Below are 16,260 nucleotides of genomic sequence, written 5' to 3'. Positions count from 1 at the left end.
TTTCTCTTTGTAAATAGAAAGTTGGGCGCTCAATTAGGAAAAATCATTCTTCAGCATGGTACCATTTCAAAAGTAGCAATCAAATTTTTGAGTTTAACTACACTGTCAAAACAAATCTCATGCATCACCTTTCCATTTACTTAATGTTCAGCCAAAGTGTTCCAACTCAAAATTACTGAATATCAAATCTGCAATTCAAATCAGCAGCTTTGCTTACAATTTTAAAATAATACTGTAGCCTTTATAAAACATTTGTATCCCAGCTTTTGCCAGAAGATGACCCCATTTGCCAGATAATTTATGCCAGATAATTTTAACTTGTAGTTATTACCTGGATTGCAATTGGGGAAGCTACTCAAAATGTTCTCAAATGTACTCCTATTTTGATAATAAGCACCACAGAGGTTCTTTTCAAGCCATGTTAAAACACAGCATTTGTAGAAATAAGTGAACACGAGGAAGTTTCAACAACTCTTCCTGCAGAATTCAGGAGAACAAAAGAAAAGGAGCTCTAACATTTGGAAGAAAAAAGTTGGAGCATCGCTCTGAATTCAAAGGTCAAAGACACATCCTGACAAAAAGGACAACATATACCTCAAAAACAATTATAAACAAGATAAAGCCAGGGCTTTGGTACAGCAGGAGCCTGCAGTTCCTGCTGAGTTCTTGCTAACTGGTTCCACTTTTTTCTTCTGAAAATTAAGAACAAAATTTCCACCTTTCTGATTTTCTAGGGCCTCAATCTCTTTCCAGAAGCTCTCAACCATCTCATCAACAGTTCCTGAACTGCTGGTGGCCTCTAATACATTATTATGAAGCTCATTATTGGTGAGCTTCATAAGAGATGCCAGGAAATTAGAACCATATACCTTATACACACATTCTCTGTCCCTCTGTTGCTATCCCTCCTATCTTCAAAAAAGGCAAAAGGAGAACCCAGGAAATGACAGGTCAAAGAGCCCCATCTCATCTCTGGTGGGGTGATGGAACAAGCAATGTTGGAAGTCATTTCTAGGCACGTGAAGGACAAGCAATTCTTGATGAGTCCTTTTAGGCTCCACAGATAACAGCAACATCCTGTCTGTCCAAACCAGCATCTCCCCACAACAGCTGCAGGGCCTTGGACTCAAAAACAGGTGTGCAAAAAAAACCCCCAATCCTCAAATCAACATCAAACCAGTTTCCTACTCTTCAAAGCTGGACTTAGCACCAAAACTCATGCTGAGAAGATGGTCTTTTCCTCAAAACACAATCCAATCAGTGTTTGATTTCTAACAAAACTAGGAATAGCCTCCTTTCTATCCACAGAAACTGCTTGGAGCAGGAGCCTGGCTTGCTGTAAAACAGAACCTTGCAGCAGGTTGATGCCAAAAGAGCAGCAGCTTGAGTAACTACTCCACTAATAGAGTCTCTCTGTACATTAAGCAGAAATAATACACAAACAAAAGAACAAGACAAACTTTCAGGCATTTTGGCTAAGGCTTATTTTCCTAATAAGATTACTGGTTCCTCATCAGAGGTTTTCAGTCAGAGCACAGTGAAATGTAGCTCTGGCAAATTACCCTGCACTATTTGCTCGGGGGGTTTCTTGCATACTTTTCTTTATTGAAGGGATGGGTGGAGAAAGGAACTCTTAAGAACTGCCTTCTTGTTCTGCCCAACTTCCCATTTTCCTGTTCTTCCCGTCCTCCCTGTGAATACTTGACAACAGAGTATTTTTAAGAAATATTCTTGATTAGGCATTACATAAGGCAAATAGTATGAAAAAAAATACAGTGAAGGAAACTAGTTTCCCTGAGAGCAGGAAGGCAACTCTAAACAAATAAGAAAATAACCAGTTTCTCACTCTTAACATACATTTTTATACACACATATATATACATTGAATTTGATCAACACATTATAGCATACATTCTTCGAGTGTAGTATCTACTCTTAAAACACAAAAAAAGGTGGGCACAAAGAGTGAGCAATCCATGGCAAAACCAAAAACCATTTCATGTTATTTAGACATCAAACGCTCATGAAATGGCTTTAGCGTCTTGACGAAGATTACACTCAAGCATTGGCAAAATTTATGCAAAAGAGTTTAGAAGGTAAAAACTTGCAAGGAAAACACCTCATTATGATGTAACCAAACCTCTTGCTCCCAGGTAAGTGCAGCTGGCCACAGGAGGATGATCCAAAACAGCCACAGAAAGGTTTCAAACCACTCCAAATGGTTGTTGTTACTCTTGAAATCAGTCTGGGGCTTTAATGCAGAATGGCAGCAATTTGGAGCTTGGAGTGCAAGAGCTGTAGCTCAGCAAAGGTACACCAGCACTTGAACAGAGGCATCACTTCCTATATTCAGCTCCAACCCCTCCAAATGGGACAGAGCTATGGACACATGGGATCTGAGGCCAAGGTCAACAATGAGGTCACCACAACCTTCAAGCCAAGGGTCTGTCCTAAGACAGATTTACTTTAATCACATATCCTTAATGGATCCAAAGGTATTTCCAAGTTAGACTTAAATTTGATGCACAGGTTTTGTTTTCAAAAGTTCATTGATGATTTATGCTACAAACTTAGTTTCAGCTCTGGATGTTAAGGAAACTCTACAATAGAACTAATTTATAACAACTCTTCTGAACGCAAGTTGGCCAAAATAATTTACAGTAGAATAGTAGCTTGTCCTTGTGGAACTGAAGCCTAATTGTGCCTCAGAACATGATCAAAAAGAAAATTCAAACATGGTATCAATTTTTTTAAAGAAAACACATTTTCAGCTTTCATTAAAAACAAACAAACAAAAAAACCCCAAAGCTAAACATCTTGGGATTCTTGGAAATCAGAACCAACCAAACTTACTTTTTTTATATAAACAACTCACCTCTATCTGGAAAAGTGCCTTCGACTTTTATTATAAGTAAAATCTCTGCTGGAAAATTACAGAAATGTTTTTTCCTGTCTCTTCATTTGCTATGTATGACAGCATTTTGTCTGAAGCCAGTTTCTGCTGTTTGCCAATGGTTTTGTCCATAGCCTCTTCCCCAGGGGGTTTCACACAAGAGGGGAGACTCTTTCATAAAAAAATATATCACATTAGCAGGAAATTTTGGAGGGGGGTGTGATGATTAATATGTGAAATATCTGAGTTTTGATAAAACTAAAAACGTGTTACAAACTCCATTACGTTTCTACAAAGCCCTTACAGGAGTATCTGGAAGAGGCAAATATTTCACTTTAAACACTGTGTTACCACTAAAACAACCAAACAAAAAACCAAAAACCCAAATAAAATAACAAATTTAAATGTAAAGAACCCCAAAACCACCACCAACCCAAAACCCAAGTCTTCAACACCTGAATTCATTCCACGTGCTCACAGCCAGATTCATCAAATGATCCCACATGCCCAGAGTGTACCAACTTACCTGAGAAATGAAGAAATGCAGTAGAGGTTTGCAGAAGATATGAAAAGCCTTGCAAAATCAAATCAAATTTTAGAAGGTAAGAGAAATGAAACCCAATGAGAGGCAATTTTTGTGCATGTTACCACTGCTGCCAGAGGCACCTCTCTCTTTAAGGAATAACAAAAAGAATTCTTACTTCCAGTTTGCAATCTTTCTGCATGTGCACAAGTCCACATGTTCTCAAGAACAGCACCTAAACTATTCCTGAGAGACAAGATCCCTCTGCATAGTTTCCTACAGCCTACCTTACACACTTCCTCAAAATGATGCCTGGGCTGAAGGAATGAGAAAAGACAACTGACCTGCCAAGTTCTACTCCCTTCTTAAGGGAATATAATGTTTTAGTTCCCATTAAAGGCTCCAGATTAGACTCTCAACAGCCTTATCCCATTCCTTTTAAGTCAAAATCAAACTGTTGGATACAACAAATTAGTAAGTGCAGGTACTCAAACCTGCAAAATATTTTTAATTCAAAATAGAAGCGATTGCCCTGCAGCTTCCAGTTTTGACTAGATTTAGATTTGAAAAATAGCAACAGTTGCCAGCCACATTTTAAAATAAATTGCTTTTCACACATAGAATTTCTAACATAATGAACATATGCTTTGTAGCAGGACTTCCAATTTTCAAAGCCACGCAGGGCAGAAATTGCTACACTTTTAAACATTTCCAGCAACAACCTGAAAGTGAAACTCGTTTCACGAGTTTACTACTCCTTACAAAGAGACCAAAGTCACAATATCAGAAGTCATAAAAATTGCACGAGAGGGGGGAAGTGGCCGCCAAGAATCCAAAACTTTCGAAGCGTTGACATTAAAGAAAACACTCCGGCACTTAACATGAGCGCGCTGGAAGACTGAACTTTAAAGGCTAGAACTACAGGAGGAAGTTGCCGAAACCCGGCACTACAGTGGAGCAGTGGGAGAAGCTGAAACTTTTCTCCGAGGCAGGAGGAAAGAGGTGGGGAAGAACAAAACCCGACCCCGCACAGCCAGGCCGCAACAAAGGGGTTCAGGCGTGCCACCCCCACGTGCCCTGTCAGAGCCCGCCGCGGCTCGCCGGGACCCTCCGCCAGCAGCGGCGCCGGCCCTGCCCCCGGAGACCCCGCCCAGGGCGGGCGCAGCCCCCCGCACCCCGCGGGGCCGCCCCCGCAACCCCCGCGGGTGTCCCCGGCTCCCTCCCACACGCCGCGGGGCCGCCTCCCCCCCCACGGGCACCGGGGGTCGCTCAGCTCCCGCCCACGGCTCAGCCCACGCCGCTTCCCCCCTCAGGCGCTGGGGCTTCCGCGGGGCCGCCGCGGCCGCGCCTCCCGCGGGCTCCGGTACTCACCAGCTCCTTTGTGTTTTCCATCAGGCCCTCATGGGCAGGAGCCGCCTGCTGCCTCTGCGCGCTCGCCCCAGGGGCTCGGGCGCTGCGGGTGCCCGCGGTCGGGGCCGGGGCCGGCGGGGCGAGGGCGGCCCGGGCAGTTCAGCCGCTCCGAGCGCCGGGGACCGTCCGGGACCGACCGCGGCCGCCGGGACATCAACAACACGAGCGGACAGCTGCGCAGGCGCGGACACGCCCCCGCCAGGATCGGGCTGCGCGGGGCGGCCCCGCTGCCATATCCCCCCCCCCCCCCCGGGCGAAATCATTCGTTACCGGGGGTGGGCGCTCCGCGCCAAGGCGGGGACCGCGGAGGCTCGGAGCAGCCGTGTGCGGCAGCGAGTGGCGGTGCGCAGGGGATGTCCCGGTGAGGGGCCGACGAGCAGCCGGTGAGGGACGCGTGTTGCCTCGCGGGTTGGGGGATCCCCCCGCGGGCTCGCAATGGAATGGCCCAGCCTTGGTGGCGTCACGTGGAACTCGGGATGGGCGGGGGCGTGGGGGCAAAGGGAGGAGAAGAAAGGAGTCACGTGATCACGGGTCGCTGTCGGGGGCGGGGCTTCACCGCACGGGGCGGGGCCGGTCGGCAGCACCGACCTATCGCGGCCGGGGGCGGAGTCAGGCGGGGGCACGTGACCGCGTGCACGTGTTCCGGTTCCGGGTCTGGTGCGCGATGCGGGGTCCGGCGGCGGCCGCGGGGCGGGAGCCGGGAGCGGTAAAAGCGGGGAAAGCGCCTAGAATGAAGGCGGCGAAGAAAGTATCTAAAGCGACCAAAGCGGCCAAGATGACGAAACCTAAGCGGGCGGCGAAGCGGCTCTTGCCCACGGCGGATCAGGCGGCGGCCGCCGAGGCGGCGCGGCGCGCCCGCCACCTGAAGGCGCTGAGCTGCGCGTCGGGCGCCGAGCGGGAGCTGGAGGAGCTGGTGTTCGGCGACAGCCTCAACGTGGAGGAGGACGAGCTGCTGCGGCGCCTGGCCGGGCCCCGGCGGGTACGGCACATCCCGGCCCGGGCCCTGGGGCCCTGCCCGAGCCGGCAGCGGCGGCCCCGGGCGGGGTCGGTGCTCGCTGCCCGCGCTCCGAGCCGTGTTCCCACTCACACGGCCCGTTCGGTTGTTTTCAGGTTACTGCTGCAGAGGGGAAAGGCCTCCAGGAGGACTCCAGTGATTCGGGGGTGGAAAATGAGGCGAAAGGTGACTTACTGCCCAAAAAGCCGGCATGGGTGGACGAGGATGATGAAGCCGAGGAAAAGTAAGTTCAGGTTGGGTGACGGGAATTACGTATCACACTTGGGAGTGCATGTAAGTAGACTTGGTTTGAACGATCTTTGTGTTCTGTGCGTTTTTCCCCTGTAGTGTTGATATGACCCATAAGTACAGGAAAGATTTCATGAAAAGTGATGCCGAGACAACGCTTACTAAGAAAAAACTGAAGAAAAGGCTTGAGGAACAGTGAGTGTCACTAATGTTTTTGTGGGTGACTATATTGAGATGAGGTCATTCATCTCCAAGGTGGGTGCCAGGAGGATGGTGCCACACTCTTGTCAGTGGTGCCCAGAACAGGACGAGGGGCAGTGACCATGAGCTCAAACACAGAAAGTTCCATCTCAACATGAGGAAGAATTTCTTTTCGTGGAGGGTGACAGAGCACTGGAACAGCTGCCCAGAGAGGTTGTGGAGTGTCCCTCTAGAGACATTCCAAACACACCTGGACATGTTCCCGTGTCACCTGCTCCAGGTGACCCTGCCTTGGTGGGGAGGTTGGACTGGATGATCTCCAGAGGGTTGATCTCCATTCCAACCCAACAATTTTGTGAGCTAAAATACATTTATGTGACATTCAAAGTCACTTTCTTCTTTATCCATTGTGCTCATGTGGCCTCTTTAAAGCCAGTGCTTCTTGTAGCGATGTATCTGTATAATGTTCTGATGCTCCAGCCAAACTGGTTGTGAGTAATCTTATCAGACCACCTGCAGTTTTGTTATTAGAGCTCTCAAGATTTCATCAAGGTTACTGAGAAAACAAGAAAGATCAAAAATAAGAAGAGAACCTGAGAAAATGCCTGCAAAAAATGTAACCCTAGATGGAGGAAGCACAGTGTCAGAATGGATGCTTGACCAATTGGATGTCCTGTTTATTGGACTAACCTGTTTAATACTTGTATCAAAGTGCCCAAACTAATTTGTCTTCTGGGGAATTATGCAAGAAACAGTGAAATCTTAAATTTAGAAGAAAAAAAAAATAAAAACTTGAGTTGTGTTTTAAGTGCAAGTAATCCTGCAAAATTCTGACTGTGCTGCTTTTAAGTACTTAACACATAAAAGGAAACTATTGTCTCACAAAAGTTATGGGTTTTTTTCTCTTCCTCTTTTCTCATAAGGTTTCAGCAAGCCATGGGAGGAGTTCCTGCCTGGGCTGATCTAGAAAACAGGAAGAAATCCAAAAGGACTTTGAGTGATAGTAAATATGTCCAATACTATTCTGATAAGTGTTTCTGTGATTCCCTGTTCACCTTGCTAGAAGATAATTGCTTTTGATGTCTTCTCAGTTTCAGTAGTGTGGTAATATGCTGGATACGTCAGCTTTGTTCCTTCAGTGTGCTTTAATTTAATTCATTTCAGTGAGGAATGTGTTGTTTTGGGGTGTTTGTGCAATTAGCTGTTTCCATGTGCTTTGGTTCAATGAGGTGATAGTGATGAAGATGATGATCTGCTACGCAGGACTGGCAATTTCATAACCAGCTCAGAGTCTCTGCCAAGAGGGATTTTGAAGGTAATGACCTTATCTTTCCACTTCCATTGGGCTTGAGTGCACACTTTGATTCTTGTTGTGTATAAAATTAGTGATTCTGTGAATTTGTTTCTGTGACTAGAAGCTCTAAAAGATAAGCAAATTGAACAGTTCATGTGAAAGCATGAAACAATAAACTGAGGTGGATTGTTTGACGTAAGAATTTTCTGCACTCTGAATAGCATCTTGTAGTAGGAATTTAATTTCTGCAGAGGGAGGATGGAATTCTCCCACAACTTTGAAGCTACTGAAATGATCTTTAGGAAAACAGCCTTACATGAGTATTTCTCACAGTGTCTCCTAGAGCTGTCTGAGATGAGTCAGTTTTAAAGCAAGTAGAAAGGCTGGTGAGTTCAGCCTGTGTTTGCATTGGAGAATCTCCCTGAACGGGCTGTGTGTGCTCTGCTCACCTCATACTGCCCAAAACTTCATCACAGCGCTTGAGGTCTTGTAACATAAAGAGAAATTGGCTTTTTATTCAGCACAAGTGATTACTGGGGTTTTTTTAACTGTCTGATCTGTGTTGTAGATGAGCACCTGCCTTCCTGCAAATCAGGAACGTTTTGCCAATGGAAAACTGGTGACAGTGCAGTTTCATCCTTCAGCTCAAGTGGTGATGACAGCTGGGCACGATCGCTCTGTGTCCCTCTTCCAGGTGAGGAACTTCAGTTTGTACTCTGCTAGTGGTCACTAACATAGAACCTTTTTTTTTGAGTGTACATGAAATAGCCTGGAGTGGTAGACTTTGTTTTCTCTCTTCCTCTGCACACTGGATGTAATGTCTGTGGTTACAATGGAAATTCCTTGGTTAAAGGCGTCTTGGAAGGAATTTCCACCTGTGATTTCACACCAAGCGCATGCAGAGTACTGGCCAACCTTTTGTCTCTGACTTTTTAGCTGAAGATTTGTGTTTAAAAACGTTTGGTTTGAAGGTTTGCAGTAATGAGTACTAACAAGGTGGTTTTGTTCCTAAGTTATTTGGAGAGCCTGTAGTGGGGGGAGCAGCCCACTTTGCTTTGAGACTGTAAAATTGCTGTGAGATCATGTTGGGGATGGAGAGGCTGTGCTGCAGGGAGATGTTCATCCTTAGACACTGCCCTGCTCCTCTGAAAACTAAAGATCCTAATTTTATTTAGGAACTTTTAGCATGTCCCAGTATCACTGAAATAGTTGGATACAAGTGGAATGTGATATTCCCACAGAGGTGCAAGAGCACCCAAATCAAAGCAGATGTTTCCGTTTAGAAAAAGCACAACAGAAGTGATTCTTTGAACAAAGCACGGGCAAGATGAGGAAGGGCAAGAGGTGTGAGGTCTATCAGAAAGGCCTGTTGCATGAGGTGGAGGAGCTAAGAACAAGATCATTTGTAGGACAGAGGAAGAGTTTAATGCTTCACAGTGGTGTATCTCCTACTACTTAAGTCTCAGCTGAGAAGTTGATGTGATTTTTCTCTGTAAAAGTATTTGATATATTCCTCAATATGACAACCTGATTTGTTACTTTCTTTTTGAAGGTGGATGGTATAAGGAACCCAAAAATACAGAGCATCTATTTGGAGAGTTTTCCAATTTATAAGGCTCGTTTCAGTGTGGATGGAGAGCAAGTTATAGCCACTGGTACCCATCACAGCCTGTTCTTTGTGTATGATATGATAGCTGGGAGTATCATCCCCATCCCAAAAGTACAAGGTATGTTTTGCAGCTCTGAGTGCCTGGGCACAGTTGAAGCTGTGAGATGGCGCATGAATTTGCTTTAAGAGGACATGCAGTGAGTTGTTGGGGGTTGTATTTTTAACTCGTCTTCAAGGAAATAAATTACTTTTAGTGTTAATTTGTCTGGGATGTTAATTATCACACATGAGCAAGGTTGAGTTCAGCTTCTCGGTGGCAGCGTATTGCAGAAATGAAAAGCTGAATTGGAGTCAGGTCTTAGTCATATTCATCCTACCTCTAAATGTTGAGGCCGAAGAATAAATTACATCAATTTCAAGTTTCAAATCTCTTTTTAAAGGTGTGCAGGAAAAATTTCTCAGAAACTTTGAACTCTCTCCAGATGGATCATTTATGCTGCTAATTGGAACTTCAGGCTACCTTCATTTGCTGTCCATGAAGGTACTTTCTCTTTATGGTTCATGTAGCTTCACTTCCTTGGTGCCTTTGCCCTTTTGAATCTGCTTTTATCTCATCTGCAAGGCAATCTAGCTTTCAGCTGAAGCCAAGGTATGGCACGTATTGTGACAGCCCTCAAAAATGTGCTGCTGAATCAACCCACTGCAGCTTTAGGGAATTGTTTTGGACTCTCTGAGACCTTGTTCTGCAGCTCCATGGGGCTGGTGGAGCGCAGAGCAGTTCCATTGAGTTTTCAGCTGGAAGAAATCGTGTGTCAGTGCTGTATTTCAGCTGCTTGCACAAATGCTGTGCTGGCAAAAGGAATGGAAACAGCATGGGAACAGGCACCTGGGGGTGCCAGAAATACAGGAGTGCTTTTTTTGGGAGCCATGCTAGTGTATGCTGCTGTACCCTGTTCATGAATCATGCCACACGCTGATTCATAATGCATAGAGCAGTCTTTCAGCTGAATTCTAAAATGCCTTATGATGGCAGGTGGATGTGTTTTAAACTTTAACATGGAAAAATACTTTTGAAGGAGAAAGTTCAGTTTTGTATAACTCAGGCCCTTCAGTGAGAGAGCAGACAAGTGTTTGTTGATCCAGCTGCAGTTGGACTCAGCAACTTGTGCTCTGCTCTGTGGGCACCGAAAATGTTGGTGCTGCTCTCTGAATGTCAGGGTAGCTAAGTTAAGATTTTTGTGGGACAGGAAACAGCTTTTCTGTAAATTTTGGGTAGAATCTCTGTCAGCATTGTTTTTCATCCTACAGACAAAAGAACTAATCAGCAGTATGAAGGTGAATGGAAGGTGCACTGCCTCTGCTTTCACCCCAGACAGTAGTAAAATATACAGCTATTCAAGTGAGTATTCCAGCAGCTCTAATCATAATTCCATTTAAATTGAATGAATTTGTAGAAGTCATTTATTGTTTAAGAAAAATAATTTAAAAAATTTATGCTAGCATCTCTCCTAAAAATACATCCCAGTGATCAATTGTTAGAGAATGGAATTGACTATTTTAGTAAAATAATAACTATTTTATATATTTATACATATTTCATATATTTAGTATAATAATAACTAAAATAACTATTTTAGCTTTTAATTGTTCGGGATTTTTTAAAATGCCCTATATTTGATAGCTGTAAATAACTAGTTGTCATCTAATAAAATTAATTTTAACAAAATGAACCAACATAGTGATGTGTATGTGTGTTTTCTCTCATATCCTTCATTCTGCAACCAGAGGAAGGCGAAGTTTTCATTTGGGATGTGAGAAGTAGAAAGTGTCTACACAAATTTGAAGATGAAGGTTCTTTGGAAGGAAAGTGCATTGCTGTTTCAAAAAATAACCAGTATGTGGCATGTGGGTAAGTGACTGAACTTTGACAGCTTCTTCTGCTCTCATTTTGAAGCTCTTCAGTGAACTTCTGGGTGGCTGGTGAGAATGTAGGAACATGGTTTGGTTCTAATAAGCTTAGAGTAGATACGAATAGATGACTATTACCTGTTTTATGATAATAATTTACTTTTTTTCTGTGTAAATATAAAATACCGTAGTCCACCTAAAACAATAGGAGTGATACTGGTATTACTATTGCCTTGTATGGGTTCAGCAGTTAATTTTGAAATCACACTGACTAAAATCCCAAATTCTGTAACAGGAATGTTGATTCAGGGTCTTCTTCCTTTTCTGGTTCTCTTCCCTGTACTCTGAATTTGTCTCCTGCAAGGCAGCATGTTAACCTTTCAAAAGGGGCCTCAACTCAAAGCCACAAGCAGAAACTGTTTCTCCAAATTTATTGAGATGCAGTTTCAGCCGGTGTCTGGATTCTTTTAAATGAGAATAGCAAATAAATACAGGAGTACAATATATATTTTCCTAGTTCACTGTAGAAGAGGATTTTAAAGTGAGCTTATGTTACAGTTATAAAAAAAAAAACCCTTAATAAAAAAACTTGAATTATTTCATAATATTTTGATACCTTGCTCTCCTTGCTTTGAGTTCATCCTGGTAAGAGATGGGCTCATCAAGGCTCTCCACAGTCGAGTGTCTTATTATATAAGTAAAAAGAAAATCCAAACCAGGAAAAATCTAAACCCCTCCACTGCATCACTACATATTGTTATAAACTCCAAAGGAAAATCAAGCTCCAAACAAACTATTATTACAAACTTCAGTAAATAATTGGAAATTACATTTCCAGGTGAGTGGTGGCTATAGCTAACAAGGCATTATGTACTGAAATGTCACTTTTCAGTGTACTCTTTGTTCATTTTGTTCTTTAGTTCATCTTCTGGAGTTGTAAATTTATACACTACTGATACCTGCCTCAAAGAAAACCATCCTAAACCAGTTAAAGCCATAATGAGCCTTGTTACTTCTGCCACCTGTGTGACCTTTAATCCCACCACAGAGATTTTGGCAGTGGCTTCCCGTGATGCTGATGAGGCTGTCAAATTGGTATGTTCTGCTTCTTTATTGCAATATTTCTTTTATATCTTGCTAAAAATACTGCTGGTGACATAATAAAGCTGATATGAAGCAGATACAGATACTGCAAAAGGTGCTGCACCAACCAGATCAGGACATGGCCAAGACACTCTGCATTTACAAGAATATAATTTTATTTTCTTCAGTACAGTTGCTCTGAAAATAACATTTTGTAGTGTAGTTTACCTTTTTACCTTCTTCAAATGCCCTCTCAAATGTCTGGAAGTGTTTGAGGACAAGTTGGACAGGACTTGGAGCAACCTGTTCTAGTGGAAGGTGTCCCAGCCCGTAGCAGGTGGGTTGGAAATGGATGAAAACTTTAAGGTCCCTTCCAACCTAACTAGTCTGTGATTCTATTTCAGTGCTGTAAATATAGCTCAGCAACAAATGTGAGTTTTCAGCAGCTGGGTAACTGTAACCTTCTTACCATGAGGGGGTTTTTTTGCCAGCCTTAGCAGAATTCTGGCCCACAGCGGAACTGTTGAATTGATCTGAGGATTGGTAGGCCTGAGAATTGCAATAATTGGTTCCCTGGTATGTTCCCTGCTCCTTTTCTCCAGTAGAATTCTATATGTAGAGTCATGTGGGGTAGGAGTATAAGTGAGCATTTGAACTTAACATTGAGCTTCAATTATAGATTTGTATTTTATTTTTAGTGGGTTTTTCCTAACTTTAAATCCTGACCTATTTCTCAATAGGTGCACCTTCCTTCATATACTGTGTTCTCAAACTTCCCAGTGTTCAGAAGAAAACAGATTTATCTTACTCAATCTATGGACTTCTCTCCCAGAAGTGGATATTTCTCTGTAGCAAATAACAAAGGCAAGGCTTTGTTATTTAGGTAGGTACTAAGTTGGGTCCGTTAATCCCAGATAACACGTTTGTGTTCTGTAAGATGGGCCAGGTGACTCTAAGTGATGAAGTGATTCCTGATCTGAATTTCACCCAGTGAGTTACTTGAGTGTGGAGTTGGCTTTCCATGCTGGAGAACAACCCCTGTTGTTTGTCTGATTATGCAATGCACCATTTCCATGCTTTTTTATTTTCCTCTCCTGCTGGTGTGGTCAGGGGTGAGGAGCAGTGCTAACTCCAAGCAGGAATATTTATTTTTTTTCAACTCACAACTTCATGGTGCTTGAAAAACTGCTTAATCTTAAGATGAGATTTTAGTGATTTACTAAGAAGGGAAAATTTATAGAAATATTCCTAAATTTGACAAAATCTTGTGATTTGTCCTTTATTTTAACTTGAACTGCATATTATGATGACACTTAAGTAATTCTAGCAGATGGATGTTTGCTATCTTTTACTACATCAATGCTTCAGATTAGCTGAGGTTACTCAGTGACACTGCTCAAGAGCTGTTGTTTCTTTGTGTTGTCCCCTCAACAGATAACTGAGAAGTTTTAAATCTCTCAATTTCTTTTCTTTAGGCTGAAACATTATTCATCCTTCTGAAAGAAGACAGAGAAGAAAATGAGCCGGTAACTGAGGTGAAAATAGCACTAGAACTGTTCACAACATTGGCTTGAGGAGCCTCAAAATTTCCATTTTGCTGCCTCCACTTCTTTACAGATGGCAGGAAGAATTTCTTAGCCCTGTGTGATCTGTCCTGCCTGGGTCACTCATGGGCTGGAATAGGACTGGCCTTGTCACTCTCAGCTTTTCTGATAATGCAGCAAGTTGATAGTTCAACTAAAAACTGCTGTCATTAATAATTTATTGAAATCAAACTCAGCAATGTTGGTAAACAGCAGCAGGCTGGCAGGGACTTGGCTTGATCCTATTCTGGAATATTGTGAACCACATAAGTCTGCATCATTTCAGATTCCTGTTACATGAATTGCTGAAGTTTGAAGCATAGTTTATGTGCAGATATGATTTTATTGTGCACTTAAATGTCTTGGGAAACTGGAAGAACTTGTAGCCTTGACAGTAATACAGTTGATTGACAAAAACTGTGTTAATGAGGGGGGGCTGAACTTGTTTAGACTGGAAGCAGCTCTGGCTGCTGCATGTTAAGCTTGCGTAGAATTTTGTGATGGCTCCATGTTTGGAAAGTACTAACAAAATTATCTCTGCTGGTCTTTCCCCAGGTGTTGTAACCTGCAGATACAATGATGCTGACAAAGTCAAAGCTTTTTTTGTTTTTTTTAAATATAAAAGCTACAAAATACTAATAGAATGTATGTGTTTTAAAATGTGGTTGGTTGGTTGGTTGATTGATTATTTTAAAATAAATATACCTGGTAAGGTTCCAGGCAAGTTGTTTCAACTTACTCCAATGCTTCATGTAAGCTCACAGGTAAGATTTTATTGCTTGGCACTCAAGCTGGTGTCTTCCAGAAGCTTAAATGTCTCAATTATTATAAACATGCCAGTGTATATATTATATACCTATGCTGAAACAGAAATTTTGTGTAAATTGGTCTCTGCTCCATGCACTTAGCAGGAACTTTTCCATCAGCCTGGTTCACTTGAGGCTGAGTTGGAAACGGGATTTTGCTATCTGGAGGAGCCCATTCCTCTGAGACCCTGTTTACATGTAGAAGCAATTCCCTCATTTGCTTCTCATTTTTAAAAATAATAATAAAAAAAAGGTAATAAAAATAAAGCAGGTCTGATAATAAATATCTTTCAAAGCCATTAAAGCTTTTTAAACCCAAGAAGACTATCATGATTCCCGAGTTCAGCTCTGGGACCTCCCAGGGACTCCAGGCTGGGAAGCCTATTCTAGACTGGATCACCCAGCCTGGAGCTGAGAGAAGCTCCTGAAGCCTGGAGCAGCACAGCCCACACACAGAGTTAAGTTACAGCCATCACTCCAAACACTCCTTTCAGGTCTTTCTGAGTTTTAAAGGGTGAGAAAAACCTCTAGAAAAGCTAAAGCTTTTACAGTATCCCCTAAATACATGATATTCTCTTGAGTGATGCAGAACATTAAAACAAACCTAGAGAAGCTTCAGTGCACCAAAAGCAGCTGGTGCTGCAGGAAAGCAGTGTTGTTTTAAGACCTCCTGCTCCCAAGTTCCTTGCACTTTTTGTTCACAGAGAAGTCACACAAGCCCTGATATACTTTTCCTTTCTTCAAAAATGACGACTACAACCAGAAACCTGTGAAAGAGAAACTGAACGAAAGCCGGCTAAAAGCGTTCCCTGCTAATGACCCATTAAACCAACTCGTTCAAAAGGAGGCGGGATTGGTTCGATGCTCACCGACCCACCTGGCCAAGGTCAGAGTTCTCTGCCCACCGAGGACGCAGCAAGCAGCAGGGACCTTTCTCCTTCTCTCCAGCACAGGCTCTCTCCCTCCCCACGCAGGGAACTGCAGCCACCCAGGAAACACAGACGTAGTCCTGGGCTGGCGGCAGGAGAGGCACAGGGAATATTGTGAAATCTTTCCCATCTTAGCACTGTCCAAACCTGGGAGAAAGCGCTTCCCACACCATTCTTGGAATTGTCTTGCCTGTCCCTTCCAGCCTGGGAAGGTTTTCTGTGGGAGCTGGGATTCTCGGTGTGCTTCAGAAGCCGCAGGTGCCTACAGCATTCCCTGGGGAGCGTGGAGCTTCCCTTGTGCCTTTCAGTTCTTTATCCCAAATAGTCTCCCCAATGCTCTTCAATCTAAAAAGAAAAAAAAAAAAAAAAAAGCCAAAAGAAGGAAGACCAATTCCTCCTGACATTAGGGAGGGTTGCTTGTCCCAACACATTTCCAGGCAAAAAACCATCTCTGCCACTCTAACAAATCGACTCGATCAGCTGTCTCAACTCGACGGTAACTATTTCAACATCGTTTCAAGAATCCTAGGGCACGCCAGGCTTGGAATTCTCAGCTTGGCTCCTTCAAGGACTTTCCCACCCGGGGAACCCAGCACTCGCAGTTTGAAACGCCACACTCGCTACAAAGCCGATCAAAAATTTGCACACACGGACGACGCGAGGCTGCCGCGAGCCCTCTTTGAGCCGCAGCAGCGGCAGCTCCCGGGGGGCGTGAGGAGCACGCCCCGCTCCCCGCTGGCTCAGCCCGAGCTCCGTGCAGCCAGAACTCAGCCAGAGC

General features: G+C 43.7%; 2 protein-coding genes across 8 annotated transcripts in view; one reads left to right on the top strand and one right to left on the bottom strand.

Moving 5' to 3' along the window:
- MBTD1 (mbt domain containing 1) overlaps positions 1 to 4,953 on the bottom strand; it is a 34,483-nt gene extending 29,530 nt beyond the window's left edge. For 2 of the 6 annotated variants that reach the window (XM_066200785.1, XM_066200787.1), the window contains exons 1-2: positions 4,788 to 4,953; positions 3,420 to 3,467 (exon numbers count right to left, since the gene is read on the bottom strand). In XM_066200785.1, coding sequence (XP_066056882.1) covers positions 3,420 to 3,467; positions 4,788 to 4,808 — 69 coding nt within the window. In that variant the 5' untranslated portion in view covers positions 4,809 to 4,953. Of the gene's footprint in view, positions 1 to 2,875; positions 3,065 to 3,419; positions 3,468 to 4,787 lie in introns of those variants that run through there. The other 4 variants (XM_066200788.1, XM_066200789.1, XM_066200790.1 and 1 more) reach the window with 3 other exon arrangements.
- Positions 4,954 to 5,466: 513 nt separating this feature from the next.
- Positions 5,467 to 14,819, top strand: UTP18 (UTP18 small subunit processome component). Of its 2 annotated transcripts, none has more exons than XM_066200669.1 (14): positions 5,467 to 5,805; positions 5,937 to 6,064; positions 6,169 to 6,264; positions 7,194 to 7,273; positions 7,500 to 7,585; positions 8,133 to 8,258; positions 9,117 to 9,291; positions 9,614 to 9,714; positions 10,482 to 10,572; positions 10,959 to 11,082; positions 12,002 to 12,176; positions 12,905 to 13,047; positions 13,640 to 13,699; positions 14,303 to 14,819. In XM_066200669.1, exons 1-13 carry the CDS (start codon positions 5,491 to 5,493, stop codon positions 13,662 to 13,664), a joined length of 1,665 nt encoding a protein of 554 aa, XP_066056766.1. In that variant the 5' UTR covers positions 5,467 to 5,490; the 3' UTR covers positions 13,665 to 13,699; positions 14,303 to 14,819. The 2 variants fall into 2 exon arrangements, with proteins under 2 accessions (XP_066056766.1, XP_066056765.1); XM_066200668.1 differs by having other exon boundaries at positions 5,472 to 5,805; positions 13,640 to 13,690.
- Positions 14,820 to 16,260: the final 1,441 nt, after the last annotated feature.

Source organism: Chamaea fasciata, unplaced genomic scaffold (genome assembly GCF_029207755.1).
Source record: "Chamaea fasciata isolate MVZ Bird 193981 ecotype frontalis unplaced genomic scaffold, bChaFas1.0.hap1 SCAF_19, whole genome shotgun sequence".
Classification (NCBI taxonomy): domain Eukaryota; kingdom Metazoa; phylum Chordata; class Aves; order Passeriformes; family Sylviidae; genus Chamaea; species Chamaea fasciata.
The sequence above is the reverse complement of the archived record's forward strand: the minus strand, read 5'-3'. Positions and strand labels throughout refer to the sequence as shown.

Excerpts from the sequence above, each read along its gene's own strand:
- UTP18 (XM_066200669.1), top strand. The coding sequence starts at position 5,491 with ATGCGGGGTCCGGCGGCGGCCGCGGGGCGGGAGCCGGGAGCGGTAAAA. Across the intron at positions 5,806-5,936 it reads GCCTGGCCGGGCCCCGGCGG|GTTACTGCTGCAGAGGGGAA; the intron begins GTACGGCACATC and ends GGTTGTTTTCAG. Across the intron at positions 8,259-9,116 it reads GCTCTGTGTCCCTCTTCCAG|GTGGATGGTATAAGGAACCC; the intron begins GTGAGGAACTTC and ends TTCTTTTTGAAG.